This window comes from Lissotriton helveticus, chromosome 9 (assembly GCF_964261635.1).
Source record: "Lissotriton helveticus chromosome 9, aLisHel1.1, whole genome shotgun sequence".
NCBI lineage: Eukaryota > Metazoa > Chordata > Amphibia > Caudata > Salamandridae > Lissotriton > Lissotriton helveticus.
The window spans coordinates 706,533,502-706,555,629 of NC_136070.1; the positions used below are offsets into that span (position 1 = coordinate 706,533,502).

Consider the following 22,128-nt stretch of genomic DNA (forward strand, 5'->3'; position numbering starts at 1 on the left):
CTGTGGCAGCTACCGATGATCGCATGCTCTCTGAAGGAATAATTTAATAATCACACGCACATAGTCCGGTGGCTGCATTGCAGCTCTGCTCTCTCACTTACTTCTCTAAGTTGCAGGAGCTCGAGCCACCACAGCATTTACCGATTGCCGCGTCACGTGCCTCCTCAGAGACAGTCTTCTGGGTCTTATTAACCCCCTCCTGGGAGAGTTATCAAAACAAAAGAACAGGTCGATTTCCCCTCCCTCCCCCCTCCAACCATACCGGCTCTAAGAAGGCTTGCGACGGACGGACGCAGGAAACAAAGATAAGATTGGTGTGGAGTGCGCGCCCCCCCTGGGATGGTGTCGAGCCCCCCCAGGGGGGCGCGCCCCACAGATTGAAGAACTCTGCATTAGACTATGGCAGAGGATAGAACCAGCCTATACACATTTAAGGACATTTCTCCAAACCTAACAGTTCAAATAATCATTCAGTTGAAAATTCAGCTCTGGTTAGTGCAGGGAGAATGTCTTACAGGGGAAGGTGTCAAGCAAGCTTTAGAAAGAGGTCTTACTCCCCCTTTCTTCTCACTATGGAAGGGTCTGCTGCTTATCACTGAAACCCAGGGTTCTTTATAACTAGCTTAATAAACAAAACCAAAGAATGGTATGAAATAGAAACCAAATGAAAGTAATCAAGTTTGCGTAAAGCCCCATAGTGCCAAGGGCCCCAAAAAAATTCTCTAACTGAAGATTAAAGAGGAAGCCATATGACAACCGCAAGAAGGAGCATGCAGGGATATTGGAAAATAAAGGATTCTTTTAACGCAAAATTATTCCAGATTGGCCGGAAAGAGAAACTGATTTAAAGTGTCTGAGCAAACCTTCGCAACACTGAAGTTCCAATAGGGTTTCTACATAGAGTGTTGGTAGTAGAAGGGGCTTGAAAGCGGAAATCATATTAGAAAGGCACATCTTGCTAGGGGGAACCTTAAGGGTAATAGGTGGAAATAGACATCCAAAATTCATGTAAAGAAAAGAAATGCTGGAAATAAATCATAGAAAGGAGTGCTAGGAAGAAGAATAAAGGAGAGACCTAGAACCTAGAGGATGCCAAACTCCCCTGGAATCTTGTTTTCTTAAGATGGAAGCGAGGAGGACAGCTAGGATGTATGACGTTATAACGCATACTTTTACTCCGCAGACCATTACAACGCGACTTTTACACCGCATACCGTTACAACGCATAGCGCCTTGGGGCGCTGGATAGTGGTAAGTATAATTTACTATTCTAACTCCAGTCCCCGTGGACCCTAGGGAAGGTGTTGGATAGTAAATTATACTTATTCCCTATCCTAGAGCGCCCCCCAGCGCAATGCGTTGTAATGGTATGCGGAGTAAAAGTCGCGTTGTAATGGTAGTGCGGAGTAAAAAATGCGTTGTAACAGGTGTATACCGGACAGCTAAGGTGAATTGGAGCCCATCAGATGGAAAGCATTGAAGGCACTGATGAGCTACTGATGACACCAACACAGAGGGACAGCAGTCAACCTTGTAGCCACTAAAGTGAAGAATGGCAGAACTGGTAAGAGGCTTGGGGATGTCAGACCAATGAAACTGGCATGGCACCACAGTAAGGGGAGAGGATGTGTCATGACATATCTCTTGCACCCAACTGGATACCCGCTCCGTCCAATCCTTACTCTGCCACAGACATGTCTGGCATTGTTGAGTTCTCTGAAGTGAACGTAAGGCCAGTACCTTGTAGTTATTTTCAAGAATTTACCAAACTCCTACATAAATAAATGAGTACATTTGTAGTTACCTGAGAGGCATTGCTACCGTTCGCCTCCTTTTCCTAAGTTACTTCACAATTTACAAAATATTTCTGTACCTTCACTATTCCCTTTCACAGATCTATCAAAACTGGACAAGCAAAGGTCACCTACATTTTATGCTGAACCGTTTAAGAAATGCAGTATCAGTGATTTGAGATTTGGCAGGTTCTTCAGATTCCTGAAGGGGAAGGCAGTGACAAATTAGAACATCACCATGTAGATAGTTCTGTGCATCAGAAGGTACTAGGAGTGAGCACAAAATCTCTCCCCTTAAATAAGATCACTGTCCATTCTTCACAGGATAGCACAGCTACGTCGGTGCTCTTACAGAGGGTGCCCAAAACTGACAAGCTGCTAAACCTGACAGCAGGGAAAGACCAGGGCTGGTACCATCAGAGAGGTCAATATAACAGTAGTTTCCAAACCCCATAGTGATCCCTTAAATGTCATATCATATCCCCTGTTGTTGCTGAATTTAGAAAGCTAGATTTTGTGCAAGCTGTACCTCTCGAATGGATTTGTGCCAAGTAGGAACACATTGCCTAACAGTGGACAAATATTTCACATAATTGACAACGTGTCAGATTGTGTACTTACTGCAGGCTCACTAGTTATAGAGCGGGCCTTTGATACCTTCAAATATTACAAGCTAGGGGAGTTGGTGAGAATATACTGGCAATGATACGAATATTGTATTGAAATCCAAAAGTTAGGGTCAGAACAAGCGCATCATATCAAGCTCTTGGGAGTTTCAGAGAGGCACTTGCCAGGTTATCCTCTGTCTGCTGTCCTGTTTGCTCTTGCAATGGATCCACTGGTGAATGACATTGGAATAGATGTAACTAAATATTGAACATAAATGCATGGCATCCCACATGTTGACTCTCAGGGCACTGGTGTCATACTGCTATACAATGAAGGATGCTAAAGTAAGACTTGACCGGTTGATATCCAAATTAGTAGAATTTGGAGTATTGTCAGGACTGCAAATCAATATATAAAACACTTGTCTTTTTCTTCTTAGGCCACAATCCCTAACGTGCTAGACCCATAATAGTCCAGCTTTAATTTTGAGGGAGTGTGAGTTTAGATATTTAGGCACACAGGTAAATCACAGAGTTGATTACATTAGTAAAGGGAGTATAGTTTGCACCATTGAAGAAATAAGAAACCTGGTATAATTTTGGGAAAAAACTTCACTGTCTGTGGCAGTTGGGTGGTGCACTCTAAAATGTTTTGCCCAAGGGAGCTTTACTTTTTTGCTAAGGTACTAATAGGCTGCCCACCGACTATATATTCTTAGAGCTTATATTAACTACCCTAAATGGGGAAGCCAATGATGTGGAATAGCACTGCACAACTTGTGACAGTACTTAAGGAAAACACACAATCAATGTGATATACCCACCACATTTTTGGAGATATAGTTCCGAAAGCAACACAACCCAAGCTATTCAGGGGCACAGTCTTGTTGAGCTAGATGCACTAAGGAAAGAGCTACTGGAATAGCATACACGCCTGTGATGCCACTGTGGGCTCTCCCCAGGTTTCATGATGTTGTACATAGGTTAACTAAAGTAGTATGGGTAAGGGTAGGGGTTACACAAGTATGTCAATTATGAGCCACTGGTACACTTTGTGACTTTTCTGGCCTGAAAAAGGAACATTCTGCCCGAAAGAGCAACTCCTTACACATGCAGCAATAGTGACGAGGGTACAAGTGAACAGTGAACCACCAATGCACATGGTCCCTAATTTTTAACTAACAGGGTGGTTGGGGTGGAAGTTAGTATCACAACTATAAAGGGCTAAAACACAAACATGTCAAACAACCTGCTATCAGTGAAGAAAAATGGGAAAGAGACTTGGATTGATCCCGTACAGATTTATAACAGGTAAAGGTGTTACAGCATACCACCAGGGTCTCTATAAATGCTGGACTCAAGTTGTTGCTATTACTTTTATACATCATGCTTATGTTACACCTAAACCAGGATCAGACAGGCCTATCGGTCAATCAGGCAGTGTGCAATGGGCTGGTCTGACAGTTTAGTGAATGGGCCATTTTTATGGTGGTTTGTGGGCCTGTTTTATGACCTGCTGGGCTGGTTTTTCCTGTTGATTTCCATGATATTAAAACAAACAAAGAGTAGTCTTGCATACCTTATCCAGCGTGTCTTAACAAGTTCAAAACTGCCTGAAAACATGGGCCAATCTTTTACCTATCTAATTTACTAATGAGGACCACTTTGATTTTGTTGCCCAGGTGTATTTTTTGACCCAGTCCGAACCTGGCTCAAACCCCTACATATAATATACCCTGAAATGACTGTCCTTTCTCTACATGTGAATATTTAGAGGAAGATTTTCCCCAGATGGACCAATGCTGCCCAAGACAACAAAATACTGGAAGGAAGAGAGACAGATGTTTTGATCTTTCTGTCAGGCAAACTTAAACTCTTTACACCCATGACATGCCTGTTAGGACTCATGATACAACTTAAAAGAGATAAAGCACCCTACCATCTCATGGATCTGATACCGATGTTGGTGAATTGGCAGGAATGAGTTGGTGAGCGGTGCAGAAGTCAAAAGATGCTACATGGGGAACAGAGTTACTCAGATGGGCGCCAAAAGGGAACAAGACAATTACAACACTCAGAAGAAAGGCAGGAAAGAAAGGCAATACTTTTACCTCATGGGACACAATACTACCATACCTTACACCAAAATTGGATGAACTAATGACCTAATGACCTAAACGAAATTGTTCACATCACTGAATGTATCTTACTCTTACTTTTTTTTTTTTACTCTTTTTATTAAACACATAGAAATAATACACTTACAATAATTGCACTGAGTCACCAATCTGCACAATAAATCTGCTCACATCCTCCTGAAACACGAAAAAAATCAACAATAACAGCAACATTTGGGATCAAGGGTCCTCCAACACTTATGGGTTATCAGTTGGCGTTGGGGGAGTACATATGTTGCCCCTATAAGCATTCCAGGGCCCCCAGATCTTCCCCGATTTCTTGGGTCTGCCCCTTGCCACATACACTGCCCGCTCTCGAAACATGCACCAATCCAAATCATCCATCCATTTCCCAACCGTCGGTGGCTGAGCCGCTCCCCACAACTGAGCGATATTCCGCTTCGCATACTACATGCCAGCGTTGCACACACCTTCCCATGCGAATTAAGATCTGTCGGTCCCATACATTCAAAAGACAGCGCCTCGCTTCCAAATCAAATCCCACTCCCCACACCTCTCTCACCTTGGTATGAACAGCCGACCAGTACCCTTGATCGTGAGCGCACTCCCACAAAATATGAAAAAAGGTTCCCGACTCACCACACCCTCTCTTGCACTCTCCGCTATCGGTCAAACCCATTCACACCAGCCGAGGGCTAGTCACATAACTACGATGTAGAATCTTTAACTGGACCAGGCGAAGCCTCATCTGGACAGCCACAACCCGCGGAGAGGCCACCGCCTCCCTCCAGTCCTCGTCATCAAATAGCAAACCGTCAGCCGACCATTGATCTCTCAGGGCCACCAAAGGATCCTCTGCATGATTGACTAGCTTCTTATAAACCAAAGAAATCGCTTTCGTCGGGAGGTAACCATCGAGCACCCTATCCTCCAACGGAGATGCCTCCGGGGGTATCCCCCCAAGGGGAATATTAGCCAGCAGCGCATGCCAAATCTGAAGATAACGGAACCTCTCACTCCTGTGCATCTGATACCATTCTTGCAGGGTCTCGAAGGGGAGGATACCATCCTTCCCCCACAGATCCCCCACCCGGGAGATCCCAATGGCGTCCCACTTGTCAAATCTTTTAGATTTCCACAGGCTGCCCAATTGTTCCGAGTTCCAAAGGGGTGTTGCCAGTGTAATCTTCCCCTCCCAACCAAGGGAGCGGTTCGCCTCATGCCAGACCCGAACAGCCACCGCCGTCGGTCCCACCAGTGGAAAACTCCCCCGCCTAGCATACAGCGCCCCGGTGAGTTCTCCCCCGGGAGCCTGACCACGGTCCATAATACAGCCGGGGTCGAGCGGTGACCCATAAATAGCTTGGTTAACCGCCGCCAGCTGTGACGCCCAGTAATACCTCCTGATGTTGGGTAAGCCGATCCCCCCATCGTACCATGGCAGTGTCAACTTCGCGTATGCTATAAGCGGTCTCCCTTCCCAGAGAAGTTGCAGCTGAAGAGACTCAACCTCCCTAAAATACGATGGCGGAACCGGGTCCATAGAGTTCTGAACCGCATACAAAAAAGCGCGGGAGAGCCATCATTTTGAACAAGACAGCCCGACCAAGAAGGGAGAGGGGAAGCGCCTTCCAACGATCTACATCCTGCCGAAGCTGAACCAGTGGAGGCAGCAAATTATTAGAATGTCTAACCTGAGGATCAAGAGATATGAAAATGCCTAAATACTTAAAGCCTACAGTTTCCAACCGGACCGGGCAATGCGGGGGAATTTCGAGGGGGTCCCCACTCAAAACGAACAAAACCGACTTAGTCCAATTGATAGCAAAGCCTGAATACCTGCCGAACACCTCCAAGACGTCCAAGAATGCCATAAGCGATGTCCGGGGGGAGGACAAATACAACAAAATATCCTCAGCGTATAAAGATATCTTACCCTCCCACTCAGACGTCCACCGAAGACCCCTAATCGACCTATCCCACCGAACCCAGGCCGCCAGCGGCTCCAGCGCCAACGCGAAGAGCAGAGGGGAAAGAGGACACCCCTGCCTGGTGCCCCTCCCCTGCACGAAATCCACAGATCTGTGGTTATTAACGACTACACGGGCAAGAGGACCTGAATACAGGAGGCGAACCCAAGAAATAAATTCCGGGCCCACCCCCAGTTTACCCAGGGCAGCAAAAAGGTAGGGCCACTCCACCCTGTCAAAGGCCATGGTGGTGTCCAGGGAGAGCAATATTGTCGGCTCATGTATCTGCGACGCCCCGCCAATGACCCCATGCAATCTTCGTAAATTAAGAGCCGTGTTCCTGCGGGGCATAAAGCCCGATTGGTCCGGATGCACCAGCGTGGTAATCACCTTGACCAGATGGTTAGCCAACAATTTCGTCAAGATTTTGGGTTCGGCATTCAACAAAGAAATCGGCCAATAGGACGAACACTCAGTTTTCAGCTTGCCCTCCTTGTGAAGGACTATAATATTCGCCACTCGCTGGTCATAGGGAAGCCGACCCCTCTCCCTACTTTCCAAAAACATACCCCTTAAAAAGGGAGCCAGCTTGTTCGCATTGACTTTGTATAGCTCAATCGGGAGCCCGTTCGGGCCCGACGCTTTACCAGAGCTAACCCCCCTAATTGCCTGAGCCACCTCATCATTGGTAAGGGGAGAATCGAGAAAACCTCTGTCCTCCTCCGAAAGAGCAGGCATCGGGATGCCCTTAATCATTTTTGCATTCTCAGCATCTGAATACAGGCACTCAGCCGAATAGACCCCCTCATAATAAGTAGCAAAGACATCCACAATTTCCTGCGGGTCTGTGACTCTATCCGCACCAGGGGACCGACGCACCGGGACCAGCCGCGACCCCCAGTCCCCCTTCTCCAACCAAGCTATCAATTTCCCTGCCTTGTCCCCATGCTCATAAATCCTACTCTGGGTGTCCAGCAGCTGTGATCTAGCATTGTCACGGGCCAGTGACCGGTATTCATCTGTAAGAAGACGCAAACGGTGCAACCCCTCCGGCGTGGACGCACGCGACACTTCCAACTCCAACGCTTGCAGATTCGACTCCACCCTATCCATTTCAGCGCGCACTTCCCTTTTCTTACCCGAGATATACGAAAGCAACTCCCCCCGAAGGACCGTTTTATAAGCCTCCCAGAGGGAGCATGCGGAAGCCACCGAGTCAACGTTCTCCTGAAAATACCTATCCGCCACCCGCACAATCTCCTTCTTGGCCCGGGGTCTCTAAATCTCCAAGCGCCAATCGGGGCAACATGCGCGACATCACACCCGCCGAGATCAAGACCGAGCCAAACAGGGGAGTGATCTGACACCCCCCTAGCCAGATGGCGCACATCCCGGACCCAAGCGGCCTGCCCCACCGGGACCAGAACGTAATCTATTCTAGAGAGGGATTTGTGCGCCGCAGAAGCGTGCGTAAAGTGCGCCTCATCAGGGTGTCTGAATCTCCAGCAATCCACCAGGCCCATGGTATCCACAAACTCAGCCAACCATCTCTGAGAGGACGACAACTCGCGAGCTGGGCACCGTTCAGTCATACCATCAACCACTGCATTGAAATCACCACCAACAACCACCACACCAACCGGCAGGGACAAAAAAATATTACCAAGGTCATGGAATGTGTCGGACTGAAGGGCCGGAGGAACATAAACAGACAAAAAAGTTACAGTTCTCCCCTCCCACAAGCCAGAGACCCCGACGTACCTCCCCCTATTGTCTACCCAGTGGAAAGGCCTTCCTAATCAAAATCCCAACCCCTCGTGACCCAGTCGTGAATCCCGCATGCGCCACCAACCTATACCCCCCTCTGTGGAGTGCCATGCAACGCTTACCCATGAGATGTGTTTCCTGCAGCAACACCACATCTGGGGATTGTCTACGAATAAATTGGCTCACCATGCCCCTCTTGATCTTGTCCCCTAGACCATTAACATTCCAACTCAGTGTGGAGATCCCCATAGCACCTTTAACGGAGGACATTCAGAGAAAAACAACCAGCAGAATAGTGCCAAAGCGCCCAGTGCAAAACAAAAAGACATACAAAAACACAATAACAGACCCCAACCTCAGCCCCCCAACCCCACTCCCTGCACCCCTGCATAAAGCTCACGCTCATCCCCAACTAGCAGTGTGCCTGTCACCCCCAAATAACTATTTATCTAAAAATAGAACACAGAGGAGGGCCTATGGACCAGCCCACCCACCCCCAGCCCACCGGCACTTAACATGATGAGTCATCAACTACACTGCCCAAAATCACTCACCCTAAATCTGCTCATAATCAATGCCCGGCAATCCAACGGAACCCACCCCCCGTTACTGTATATTGTCCCCCATCAAGCCCCACTCAACACATCATTGTTCCTCAGCCTCCGCACGATCGGCAGTCTCCTGGTCCGGGCGATGAAGCGTGTCTAGCCAGTCCGCCTCCACCTCAGGATTGTCAAAGAACCAGGCCTTCCCTTCAAGTTCCACACAAAGGCGAGCTGGAAACATCATCGCATACCGGATGCCCAGGTCTCTCAATTTCTTTTTAATCAAAATGAACCATTGTCGCTGCTTTGGGACCGCCTGGGTAAAAAAAACAAGATCCTCGAATTCTCAAACTGTAAGGGATCCGCCTGCAGGATAGCGTCCCGGTTGCGAAAGTTCAGCACTCGGACAATTATTGGCCGAGGAGGCGCCCCGACCCGGGGCCTGCCTCCTGGCACTCTGTGAGCTCTTTCCACTGTGAAGAACTTGCTCAGCCCCTTAGGCTTAAGTTGATCAAGGATAAGGTTCTCCACGGAGAGGTCAGTGGCCTGCCCCTCCGACTTCTCCGGAACGCCAAGGATGCGAACATTATTGCGTCGAACCCGCCCTTCATAGTCGTCCAGCCGCCGGTCCACAGCTACCCTCGCGGATCGAAGCTCACCCACCTCACGCTGAAGCTAGCTCACATCATCAATAAGGCTAATTGTTTTAAGCTCCAGCGACTTGACCTTCTTGTTAGCCTTCGACAGGTCGGCTCTGATCAGCCCCATCTCAATTGACACCGTGTCGAGCTTGGCATCCAGAGTTTCCATCTGCTGCCCCAGGGAGGTGTGGACCCCGGTGATCGCCGCCATCAAATCCGTCAACGTAGGGTCCTCAGCAGCAGGATTATCGCCCATTCCGCCACTCAGACCCCTCTTAGGTTCAGCCGGTGACCCCTGTCTGGTATATCTGTCCAGCTTATTGGACTGGTCCTGCCGGGCCCCTCTGGTGGTCCCGGGGCCCCGCCGCTCGGGGTCCGTCTTCATCGACATTGTCGCAGGCTCAGCTCTCGCCAACCAGGACACCGTCAGCCAAACAAGTTCAAGTTCAGAGATTTGTATAGCGCACTACTCACCCAGAGGGTCTCAAGGCGCTTGAGGGAGGGGGGTGCTTTACTTATCGAATATCCAAGTTTTTAGTTGCTTTCTGAAGGAGAGATGGTTCTGTGTAAGGCGGATGTGTGTGGGGAGGGAATTCCAGGTTTTGGCCGCTAAGTAGGAGAAGGATCTACCCCCCATGGTGGATTTATGGATGCGCGGAATTGCGGGGAGGGCTTGATTGGACGAACGTAATTGGCGGGTAGGGGTGTAGAAGGACAGTCGCGTGTTGAGGCATTCTGGTCCTAGGTCGTAGAGGGCTTTGTGTGCGTGGGTGAGGAGACGGAACGTTATTCTCTTGTTGACGGGGAGCCAGTGGAGGTCTTTCAGGTGACCGGAAATGTGAGCTTGACGGGGGATGTCCAGTATGAGTCTGGCTGAGGCGTTTTGGATGCTTTGGAGTTTTTTCTGTAGTTTGGCTGTGGTTCCGGCGTAAAGGGTGTTTCCGTAATCTAGTCGGCTTGTGACCAGTGCATGGGTGACCGTCTTTCTTGTTTCGGTGGGGATCCAACGGAAGATTTTTTTGAGCGTGCGTAGGATGTTGAAGCATGATGATGAGACGGCGTTGACTTGTCTGGTCATCGAGAGGGAGGAGTCCAGGATGAAGCCCAGGTTACGTGCGTGATCCGTAGGTATGGGTGCTGTTCCCAGGGCCGGAGGCCACCATGAGTCGTCCCAGGCAGAGGGGGATGAACCTAAGATGAGGACTTCCGTTTTGTCCGAGTTTAGTTTTAAGCGGCTGTTCTTCATCCATTCGGCTACTTCTTTCATTCCTTCGTGTAAGTTGGTTTTGGCGGTCTTTGGGTCTTTGGTGAGGGAGAGGATCAGCTGGGTGTCGTCTGCGTAGGAGATGATGTTGAGGTTGTGTTGGCGCGCGATGGATGCGAGGGGGCTCATGTATATGTTGAAGAGGGTGGGACTCAGTGATGATCCTTGTGGTACGCCGCAGATGACTTTGGTGGCCTCTGATCTAAAAGGGGGAAGGCGGACTCTCTGGGTTCTTCTGTCGAGGAACGAGATGATCCAGTCCAATGCTTTTCCTTGTATTCCGACGTTTCTGAGGCGTTGTATGAGGGTCTTATGACAGACTGTGTCGAAAGCTGCAGAGAGGTCAAGTAGGATGAGGGCGGCTGTTTCTCCGTTGTCCAGTAGTGTTCGAATGTCGTCTGTTGCTGCGATGAGGGCGGTTTCGGTGCTGTGTTTGGCTAGGAAGCCGGACTGTGAGGGGTCGAGGGATTCGTTGAATTCAAGGAAGGCAGCGAGTTGACTGTTGACGGCTTTCTCAATGACTTTGGCAGGGAATGGGAGGAGTGAGATGGGGCGGTAGTTCTTAAGTTCCGTGGGGTCTGCTGTAGGCTTCTTCAGAAGGGCGTTGAGTTCGGCATGTTTCCAGCTTTCCGGGAAGGTCGCGGAGTTGAAGGAGCAGTTGATAACGTCGCGGAGATGAGGTGGGATAATGGAGTATGCTTTGTTGAAAATGTGGTGGGGACATAGGTCGGTTGGCGATCCTGAGTGGATGGAGTTCATCAGGCGGATGGTATCTTCAGTGGTGATTGGGTTCCAGGCGCAAAGGTTGTTAGAGTGCGGTTTTGGTTCGAAGGTGGGTGGAGTGGATTGGTCTTCGGACTGGTTTATAAAGCTGTTATGTATGTCGGCGATTTTGTTGTGGAAGAAAGATGATAGAGAGTCGCAGAGGTCTTGGGAGGGAGTGATGTCGTTGGTACCGGTGGTGGGGTTGGTAAATTCTTTGACGATGTTGAATAGTTCCTTGCTGTTTTGGGCGTTGTTGTCAAGGCGATCCTTGAATGCTGATTTCTTGGTGGATCGGATTAGTTGGTGGTGTTTGCGGATGGCGTTCTTGAAAGTGGCCATGTTGTTCGTGGTTGGGTTTTTTCTCCAGGCTTTCTCGAGGGTACGACAGAACTTCTTGGATTTCTTAAGGTCATCGTTGAACCAGGGGGCTTTTTTGCTACCTTGCTTGATTTGATGGTTTTTCAGGGGTGCTAGTTCGTCAGCGCTGTGGGTGATCCATTGTGTGAGGTTGGTGGCTGCTTGGTTTGGGTCCGATGATTTGGCAGGAGGGTTTTGGTGAAGCGATGTGAAGAGCTGCTTGGTAGTCATTTTGTTCCAGTTTCTTCGGGGAATAGGTTGTGGGGGTTTGTGGGTCGTGATCTTTTTGTAGTTGAAGTGAACGCAGCTGTGGTCCGTCCAGTGGAGAGCTGTGGTGTGATTGAAGGAGATGTGCTTGCTGGAGGTGAAGATTGGGTCGAGCGTGTGTCCGGCATAGTGGGTGGGGGTATTGACAAGTTGTTCGAGTCCGAGGTTGGCCAGGTTGTCCAGAAGGGTGGTGGTGTTCCAGTCGTTTTTCTTTTCCAGGTGGTAGTTGAGGTCTCCCAGTAGGAAGTAGTCCTCGGAGGGGAGGGCGTGTGGGCTGATGAAGTCGGTGATGTCTTCTCTGAATTGTGTGCGGGGTCCGGGTGGTCTATAGATGAGGGTGCCTCTGAGTGTGGTCTTAGGGTCGGTGTGAATCTGGAAGTGAAGGTGTTCGGCAGTAGTGAGGTTGTCATCGGAACTGGTCGTGATGCGGATGGTGTTCTTATGGACAATGGCGATTCCTCCTCCAGTTTGGTTGGTGCGGTCCTTTCGGATGATCTTGTAGCCGTCCGGGATGGCTATGGCGATGTCGGGTGCTGATGAGGCGTTCATCCAGGTTTCTGTAAGAAAGGCGACGTCCGGCGATGTGGTGTCAAGTAGGTTCCAAAGTTCGATGGCATGTCTGTGGACCGAGCGGGTATTGAGTAAGATGCACTTCAGATGGTTGTTTTCGGAGCTCTGTTTTGAGTGAGTGGATTTGGTGTGGGTCCTGATGCAATCGACCTTGCAGGTGTGGCAAGTGAAAGGTCCATGGGTGAGTCCTGGAGCGGCTTGGTAGCAGTTGGGGAGACGGCCGGAGTTGAGTGCTGAGAGGGAGGCGGAGTCGTACGTAATGCGGGTGGAGAGGGGTTTGCGGGGAACAGGGGGTCTGGCGCTGGGCGTGGTCCAGGCGTGGACGGGCGTAGACGGGCTTACCTTTGGCACGCCTTCGGCGCGCATATGGCGTGACCGCTGCAAGCATATGCATCTGTCATAAGTGGATAGTGGAGGGGGGTGGGGCGAGGGAGGAGCAGCTGGGAGGCGGGAGCGGGGCGGAGGGCCGGGCTACGAGGCCCAACAACAACAAAATGGCTGAGAAGCAAAAGCGAAACAGGGCGAAATTGAAATGGGCAGAGGCACAATCGGGCACAGATGACTTATCAAGCAGTGCGATCAGTGGGATGCAATGTACTTCAATGATCGTACCAGGCAGCTCCTAATAGTAGTGTGGGCAATGAGAGCAATGTTACATCAATGCAGCGCTACGATCTAGTAAACAAGCACAAAAATTTTACAATTTGACAAAGGCAATTCCGGCAGTGCGAGCGATGCGCAAATCAGCTGACAGCAGAAAATAACAGATGGAGCGTAATAGCGCTACGATACCAGGGTCCAGGGAGCGTGGGGAGCGACCGCCTCTGAGCGAGTCAGGAGGGTCACAGGGCAGGCAGGGACGGCACGAACTACCACTATCTGTGGGAGGGAGGAGCAGCTGGGAGGCGGGAGCGGGGCGGAGGGCCGGGCTACGAGGCCCAACAACAACAAAATGGCTGAGAAGCAAAAGCGAAACAGGGCGAGATTGAAATGGGCAGAGGCACAATCGGGCACAGATGACTTATCAAGCAGTGTGATCAGTGGGATGCAATGTACTTCAATGATCGTACCAGGCAGCTCCTAATAGTAGTGTGGGCAATGAGAGCAATGTTACATCAATGCAGCGCTACGATCTAGTAAACAAGCACAAACAATTTTACAATTTGACAAAGGCAATTCCGGCAGTGCGAGCGATGCGCAAATCAGCTGACAGCAGAAAATAACAGATGGAGCGTAATAGCGCTACAATACCAGGGTCCAGGGAGCGTGGGGAGCGACCGCCTCTGAGCGAGTCAGGAGGGTCACCTCCAAACCACCTCTTCCGCCTCAACTATCAGGGAACCCGGGACCAGGCCCCCCAGCAGCAGCGGCACAGCAGTGAGCACAATAATGCGGACCTCCTTCCAATCCGGACCGGACCACCTCCTACAGTGGCGTACAGAGGTCCAACAAGCGTGGGATCTTCAGGTGGGATTCCACTCCCGGAACACGGGGGTCACAACCACCTCCAGACCGCTTGCAGCCACCTGCCGGAAGGCTAGGCCTCGTAGGTTACCAGCTCCCTGTCGTCCACGTTGTCTGTTGGGGCTCCACTCCGCCCCCGGGGGCCCACTCCTCCGGGCAGAACTCCAGGGGATGCCCTGCAGGGTCGCACCGCCTTCAGGCGTTTGTCGGGCTCCCGACTGCAGCCTAGGGGAAACGTCACTGTCCCTCACCCCCTCTGATCCTCCTTCGACGTGGCCCCAACAACACCAGGGAGGCCCACTCCAAGCACCAGGGCACCTCCCCAGTCAACACAGGCAAAGTCGAGGGGGCACCAGCAGTAAAGGCCCTCCGGGGCTCACCAAGGGCAGATTTTCAGGCCCCTTCGATTTTCGGGACCCCCCCTACGCCCAGTGGGGGTCCCGCACGCAAAAAAGCAGCCCCCGGGGCGAAACCCCGGCCCGCCCCCCGACCGCCGACCGGGCCGGCAAAAGGCCGTCCCGGAGGCCGATGTTGTTGAACTGTGGTCGGGGGGCCAGGCCACGCAAGTCCCTGGCTGCAGTTAAAGCGTAGGCTGCAAACGTCCGAGCGGCACTACGGGGTCCCGGGGGGTCCAAAAAAGTCAGGGTTGGCACCGTCGGTCACCGCTGGGATTCCCCCACCAGATTAGCTGGGTGGGTGGCAGGATATCGGGCAGGATACGTGGCCGGCGGAGCTGACGGAGCCGGAGCTGATCTTCAGGCAGCCATTGGGGTCGCCGGCTCGGCTCCTCCCCCTTACTCTTACTTTTAACTTGTTTATTGGTTGGTTCATAGTGAGCCCCATCTTGAAACATTATGACTAAGGAATCAAAAGCCAAGTGCATACTACAGAAACCCCTGAGATGCAAACCCCATTGGTGGATTCAAATGCTATGCCTGACTCAAATGAGATGCTTTAGTGCTAAATTCTAAGACAACCTTGAGGGCGCACCCATGACAGAAGATATATTGTTGATCAGTTATTTGGACTCACCCCTGTTTATAGTTTATTTGGGTACATGATAGTTTTATTTCCTGTATTGATGAGTATTGCCTTTGTGACTACATTAATATGTGAGCCGTCCCAAAGAGTTTTTGCATGGAAACTTTATGCTGGCAACATTATGCATTGTCAATGTAAGATAAATCAGTAAAGGAATATTTAAAAATATAAACAATTGTATAGTGCTCTTCCAACCCTACCCCTTTCTTTGAAGAGCATTTCCTTATGTGGAATCTATAGGAAGAAGTATCAAATTGAAACCCAATTACTTTCTGTAATGCTTCTTCAGATAGATATTCTGCCTTCACATTGACTTCTCATTACTCTTGGGTGTTTTCTTTGGTTTAGTGGCTCTTTGATTATCATTTTGCTAGGCTCAAGTCTTGCTTCCCAGCCACTGTGGAGTAAAGAAGTTGGACAGAACTAACGTCAATGGTCCATAAGCACCTTATTGAGCCGACATATCACTTCAGGGAGCGATGACTGCTGCCCCAGACCAAAGCAACTCTGTGACAGGAAACAAATAATTACATACACCAAGATGACAAATCTACCGGATGATAATGTATCTATCTGCTAAAAACATATGTATTCTGCAATTTCCTAGAATATCATACGTAATAATTTTACGTATATATGTAGTATGAACTCCTGCCCATTCTTAATAACCTTGTGCAGATTTTTGATAATACATCGTGACAGTCCTTTTACTAGGTAGAATACTAGCCATTCACTTGAAGTGATCTTTCATTTCTATGGACTACCACTGCTGAAGGTTTAGAACAAACTTGTTGCAATGTTTCAAGACAAAGCGAGGATCAAGAACAAGTGTTACTTGTGACTAACTTTCCCCTATACAGTGTGGGTGTCTTCTATAAAGCCTCTTATGACATTCGTAATTTTGTCTTGCTATATTAAGGGCATGTGCTATCCTGTTCTCACCTTTGGTATTGCTCCATTCTCATAAAGATAAGCGATTCAAAGGTTTAATGTTTAGAGTGCTGTGAAAATTCTACCAACCATGTGGAACTGTTTAATGTATCAATATCCAAGCTACAGGCAAGTAACTTGTCTTATTTTGCTTGGTTTTTCCTTTCTAGATGTTGACTGCTATGAAAATCATAACGTGGAGATGGACCCAGACTCGGACACCAGCTATAATAGTGTCAGTGACAACGGCCCTGAGCAGGTGGGCTCTCCTAATAAGGAAGACATGGAGTTATCGACAAGCTTTAGCGAAATGGATTTACGCACATCCCTTAGGTATAGTACTTTTTTATATAAAGTATCAGAACTATTGTTTGTTGAATGGCATATTTTTGCACTTATTAGATCATGATGTTCTTTAGATTGGGGTATTAGGGTTACAATTGCAGTTTAAAGGTTACATATCTATTGCCTGTAACTTGAGAAGTAGTCTACTATCTAATGGCTGATCCTACAAGAAGGCCTGGGCAAAGTGGTAAAGGCAAATTACAAATCACCCAGAGTTCGGAGCTCGTTAGCATTTGTAAATTACAGGGCATATTATCAAGAAACGGCGTTAACATTATCGCCGCCTTAGCAGCAGAAAACTGCCGCTAAAGCGGCAATAATGGGCTTGATAATACGCTCTTGTGAATTCCCATAGATGCCCATGTTCTGGTGTGAACATGGACTTCTATGGGAATTCTCTACGGCGTACTATCAAGACCATTATTGGCCCTTTAGCGGCAGTTTTCTGCCGCAAAAGTGACGATAATGTTAACGCCGTGCTTGATAATATGCCCCTTGGATTCATTTTGAGAAGTTTCCATATGATATAAAAATTTTAAAAAACTATCAGCAACAGCCCGGGCAAATTGAGGAGAAGTTTTATTTGCATCCCAATTCTTCCTGAAAATTCGGAAGTTATTTTTAGAGACAAATTGTGGTGAGTGAGCTTTGCAAGAGACCTTGAGAAATGTGTTAATAGATAGAAGATATTAGAATCTACTGTAGAAATGGCCCTCTTGCTATGTAGGAAATATATGACAACAACATGAGAACAACACGTTTTCTGAAAACACAGGACCATATCAGTTTGTGATACAGTGCACGGGTGCATGTTACATTATGTTATTTAAGGCATCTTAAAATGGAAAATGTGTCCTGCTTTGGTATGAACCTGAGAACAGTGGATGTTGCTTAATGGTAAAGTGTCATTCATTGTTTAGTTGTATTCAATAATCAGTCCTAGAGGTGGGGTTTACCCCTATAAAAGTATTTGTCCATTGTTGCATTCAAAGACTCGTAGGTCCTGTCTGTCTTCCTTCACACTAATGAGATATCTTTTCTGATCTGGATAGGAACTGAAACACCAATGCAAAGCATAGTTTGTTTTTAAAGAGTTTTGAAGTTAGGATACTCTGCAGGGGCCCCCGTTCACGTTCTCGAATATTTTATACAACGTTTTTTCAGGCGTTATCACCAAATATCCCTAGAACCTGAAGAATAATTTCTTGCATTTTTGGCCGCACACAGTGGCCTTCTATAGCTTTCTAGAAAGGAAGCACATTAGGATTAAGCATCAGTTCCCCAATGACACTCATGTGCAGAAACCTGTCACCCTTGGTACAGTCTGCTGCAGCAGGGATTAATCGAAGTGAGGCTTTGAGCCTCCATCCAGGCCTTGTTCCAAGACCTACTTCAGTTATAGTTTCTCAGTGAATGCCTAGACCAAAACGCGCTTCAATGTCCCGCAAGTGCAGTCTTAGACAAAGGGGATTGAAGAGTAACCACTTGTCTGACATTGGGGGGTCATTCTAGCCTTGCAGGGAAACATGCCCAAGATGCGCATAAAACCATAGTGGTGTCGCAAACATAGGACATTATTGGTGTCTGTAAGGCACCAACAGTATCAGTCCACTTCCCCAGGTTTTACAAATCACACAAAAATGTCATCAGTACCACATCAGAAGCATAAAAAATATGGTCTAAAAATGACATAGGACAGCAATATGTGCACAATCACTGATACAACTGTGGAAATTACAGACATAGGATTAAAAAAATGTCCATCACTGTTGTAGGGATAGCATCACAATGGTGTAAGAGAATATGCATAATGTGAATAGAGGCTATATCTCATGCTTAGTGTGTTTGAAGGGAACACAGGGGCATATTACCAAGGGCCTTATCGCCGCTTTCGCGGGAATTTTTCCCGCTAAAGCGGCGATAATTTTATCGCCCTATTACCTAGCTGTCGCTAACACCAGTTAGCGACAGCTAATAGGCGATAGCGGGCATTTAGGGGCCCACTTTGCATGTCAGCGATAATTATCGCTAATGACATGCAAAGTGGGCGTGCCAAGATGTTAGCGACTGGAAACAGTTGCTAACATCGCTATCTCCTATTACCAACTTTTGGAAATAATCGCGCTAAGCGCGATTATCTCCAAAAGCTAACGCCTGCCCAGAGCAGTTCTTAGCCATGTTATCCAATGGAAGGTGGATAACATGGCTAAGAGCATTGTCACGATAATGCATGAATATCGCTGATTTTACAGCGATATTCATACATTTCCCACGATTTTTACCGCTTTTGAGATAAACCTTGATAATATCAAGGTATCTCAGCGGTAAAAATCGTCGGAGCGCGGCGATAATATTATACACGCTAACCAAGCTTAGCGATAATTATCGCTATAGCTTGGTACTATGCCCCACAGTACGTCGGCAAACACTTCCTATTGCTGCTATAACAAGTGTGCTTGCATGTTTCTATGTCTTGTTTGACATGACGGAAGGAAATGTCAACAGTTATGCTTGGACTGAAATTGTATGAGTGACTGCCGGCAGGTGAGTGAATGGCTGAGAGCCTACAGAGGAGTCTCTGTGCAGTTTCCTGCTGGTAAAGATATCCAAGACGGAGCTGTAGCGATTTCAGCAGGAGGGAATTCCTAGAGCCATCCAGGTTTGATTGCCATTTTCATTAGTCACTGAGGTGCAGAAGAGGAGGAGGAGTTGGAGGAAGCCCAGTCCAGACAACTTCCTTTAGCAATAAGCGGGTACTTGTCAAAAAGGACGCCTCACAGCCCTTGTAATAAAATAGCTTTAGTGCCTGAAGTATTTATAAGGGAACAAAGGGTCCTCAGCAAATAAGAATAAAAATGTGCAAACAAATATTAAATAGACCACAATGGGCTGCTATTAAGTTCAACGTCCCTTGTCCAGCCGGACAGGGAATTTTAATAATCAGATACGTTTTTATAAGAAGAAATACAAATTGTAACCTTAGCATACAGGTTACAGTAGGGCACAGTCCTGTACCGTACAGAGAAGAAAAGTGAAAAAAAGTCAAAAAGAGTGAATAAGATATCAGGCAACCAGAGTGAGCTTGCAGGTCACTGTCACAAATTTAAATTACCAGTATATCCTGGAGTCAACCATACATAGAATACTTGAATAGGGTGAAGTGTATGATTACTCAAAGGAGTCAACGTTTTGATCCCACGCTCAATTATATAGGGGGATCATCTTCAGGACTTGAAAAATGATGTAGGTATCGGTATACAAGGGAACCCGTAAGAATGGCCAAGGACCACGGGTGGAACTGGTTATTTTTGTTTAACAGAGGTCCTAGGTTTTATGAATCATACTTGGAAAGATAATTTGCACAGACTCGTAATGAAGGCTGCGTTTATCTTCTTCAATGTCCAGCCGGACCGAGAAGCATTTATTATGAAAACAATTTTAGTATAAGCAGAATAGGGCGACACAGGTCGCACATTGATAACTGGGCACAAGCCTGTACCTAGTCAGAAGAAGACAATACAGGGGGAAAGAAGAAGGAGTTTACAGGCAAACAAGGAGAACAGGGTGGCTTATAATATAGTACAAACAATTTTTGGATAAGCACAAACCCACAGTAACTGCCGTAAAAAATAATTCATAAAACAAGCAGTACTGCTAAACAGTCGACGAACGTTTCGATCCCTATCTCCTAAAGTATAGTGGGATCATCTTCGCGGAAGCAATTCGGCAAGGCACAGCCCGCTAGCTTAGCGGAAGCAATTCGGCAAGGCACAGCCCGCTACTGACATCGCTCAAACCTTCCGCGGATTAGTCACCCAACTGGCCGCGCTCCTAAAGACGGCGTCATTGCTCACGCCGCCCCGAACATCCCCGTTTGAAGACAGAAACTAAACGAGATGCACGCATTGCACCACGCATCGTGGTAATAAGCACCTTGCTAAACAGAGGATCCCTGGCTGTGCCTCCATCCATTCCAGAGTCCCCGGATTACCTAAACGGGGCCCCACTCTTGCACCTACCACCGAATGCTCTGATGCCATCCTTGAATCTCCAACTCAACTCCGAGTGGCGTGCAAAAAGTCTAAATTCAGGCAACATCATTTTTCAAGTCCTGAAGATGATCCCCCTATATAATTGAGCGTGGGATCGAAACGTCGACTCCTTTGAGTAATCATACACTTCACCCTATTCAAGTATTCTATGTATGGTTGACTCCAGGATATACTGTTAATTTAAATTTGTGACAGTGACCTGCAAGCTCACTCTGTTTGCCTGATATCTTATTCACTCTTTTTGACTTTTTTTCACTTTTCTTCTCTGTACGGTACAGGACTGTGCCCTACTGTAACCTGTATGCTAAGGTTACGATTTGTATTTCTTCTTATAAAAACTTATCTGATTATTAAAATTCCCTGTCCGGCTGGACAAGGGACGTTGAACTTAATAGCAGCCCATTGTGGTCTATTTAATATTTGTTTGCACATTTTTATTCTTATTTGCTGAGGACCTTTTGTTCCCTTATAAATACTTGATGCCCATGGTCCTAAGCTACCTACTGGGTTCCCCTTGTCTTTTCTAAATGAACTTAGTGCCTGAAGAGCACGGAAGGACATGTCCAGCATTCCAGGTGTCCTACCTTCAACTGTCCCAATCCTTGCATGCACAGTTGAACACAAACAATCCAGGAATGCTTGCTAGTCAAGCATTCCTGGTAGCTAAGCAACACAACACTTCCCCCTTTTTCCATAATAAAAAAGAACAACCTAAGCAACTAACTGGGGAAAGAAAAAACAGAAATAAAACATTTAAAAAAAAGGAAAATGGATAGAGGAGAACACAGAAAAACTAAAAGAGAAAAGCTTCAAAATTAATGAACATCCTAAATTGCTAAAAATACACAGTGATACAACTAATGCATATTCAGTAGATTGTGTGGTATTAATCTACAGAAAAGTAGTCTTGATATAAACTACGCATCGTTTACAACATAGTCTTTTACCAAACAGGGACCGTCCTTTCCCTTGCCAATTTTTGTTCCACATTTTGGTTACTGGAAGTATCTACATCATTCGCTTTGACATCATTGTGGACACAAGGTGCCCCTACACCATCCTGCTCCTCTGATATGGCAGATCCTGTTCCTTCATTTATATTTTCGTTGGATGTACCAACATTTTGTGAAGAGTATACATTTGCTTCAGAAACCAAATCTAAGTCACCATCATCCAGCAGCCTTTCCCAGTTGGTTCCACCCTCTTGGTCATCGTTATCATCCATCCTCCTTCCTTTAGCCAGCCTTTTGAGCTTCCAAACTTTACCATTTCTAAATCTCAAAGCATTTTGTAGCGCTTCTACAACCTCTTCGGCATCAAAAAAACAATTCTCCCCTTTTCTAACTATGCCAAGTTTTTAACCCGAACCCAGTCACCCACTTCAATCTTTGTGGGTTTCACACCATGTATCATATCATAATATTGTTTACTCATGTCATGCATTCGTTCCAATCTGCTCCTTAGTGCTTCCTTCAACCCAGATTCAACTCCAGACAAACACAACCGAGCCGGATTAAACTTAGATCTAGGTTTTCATCCTTGCATTATTACAAAGGACGGTAACCCTGTAGCTTCCTTACATGTGACACAGTAGGTCCAAACCATCTTCCC

At 47.5% G+C, this 22,128-nt stretch overlaps 1 protein-coding gene across 1 annotated transcript in view; it reads left to right on the top strand.

Annotated features, from left to right (window-relative positions):
• LOC144781812 (serine/threonine-protein kinase D3-like) overlaps positions 1-22,128 on the top strand; it is a 690,012-nt gene that overhangs the window by 535,462 nt on the left and 132,422 nt on the right. The window contains exon 7 of the mRNA XM_078660826.1: positions 16,291-16,453. Within this exon, the coding sequence (XP_078516952.1) occupies positions 16,291-16,453 (163 nt within the window). The remainder of the gene's footprint in view (positions 1-16,290; positions 16,454-22,128) is intronic.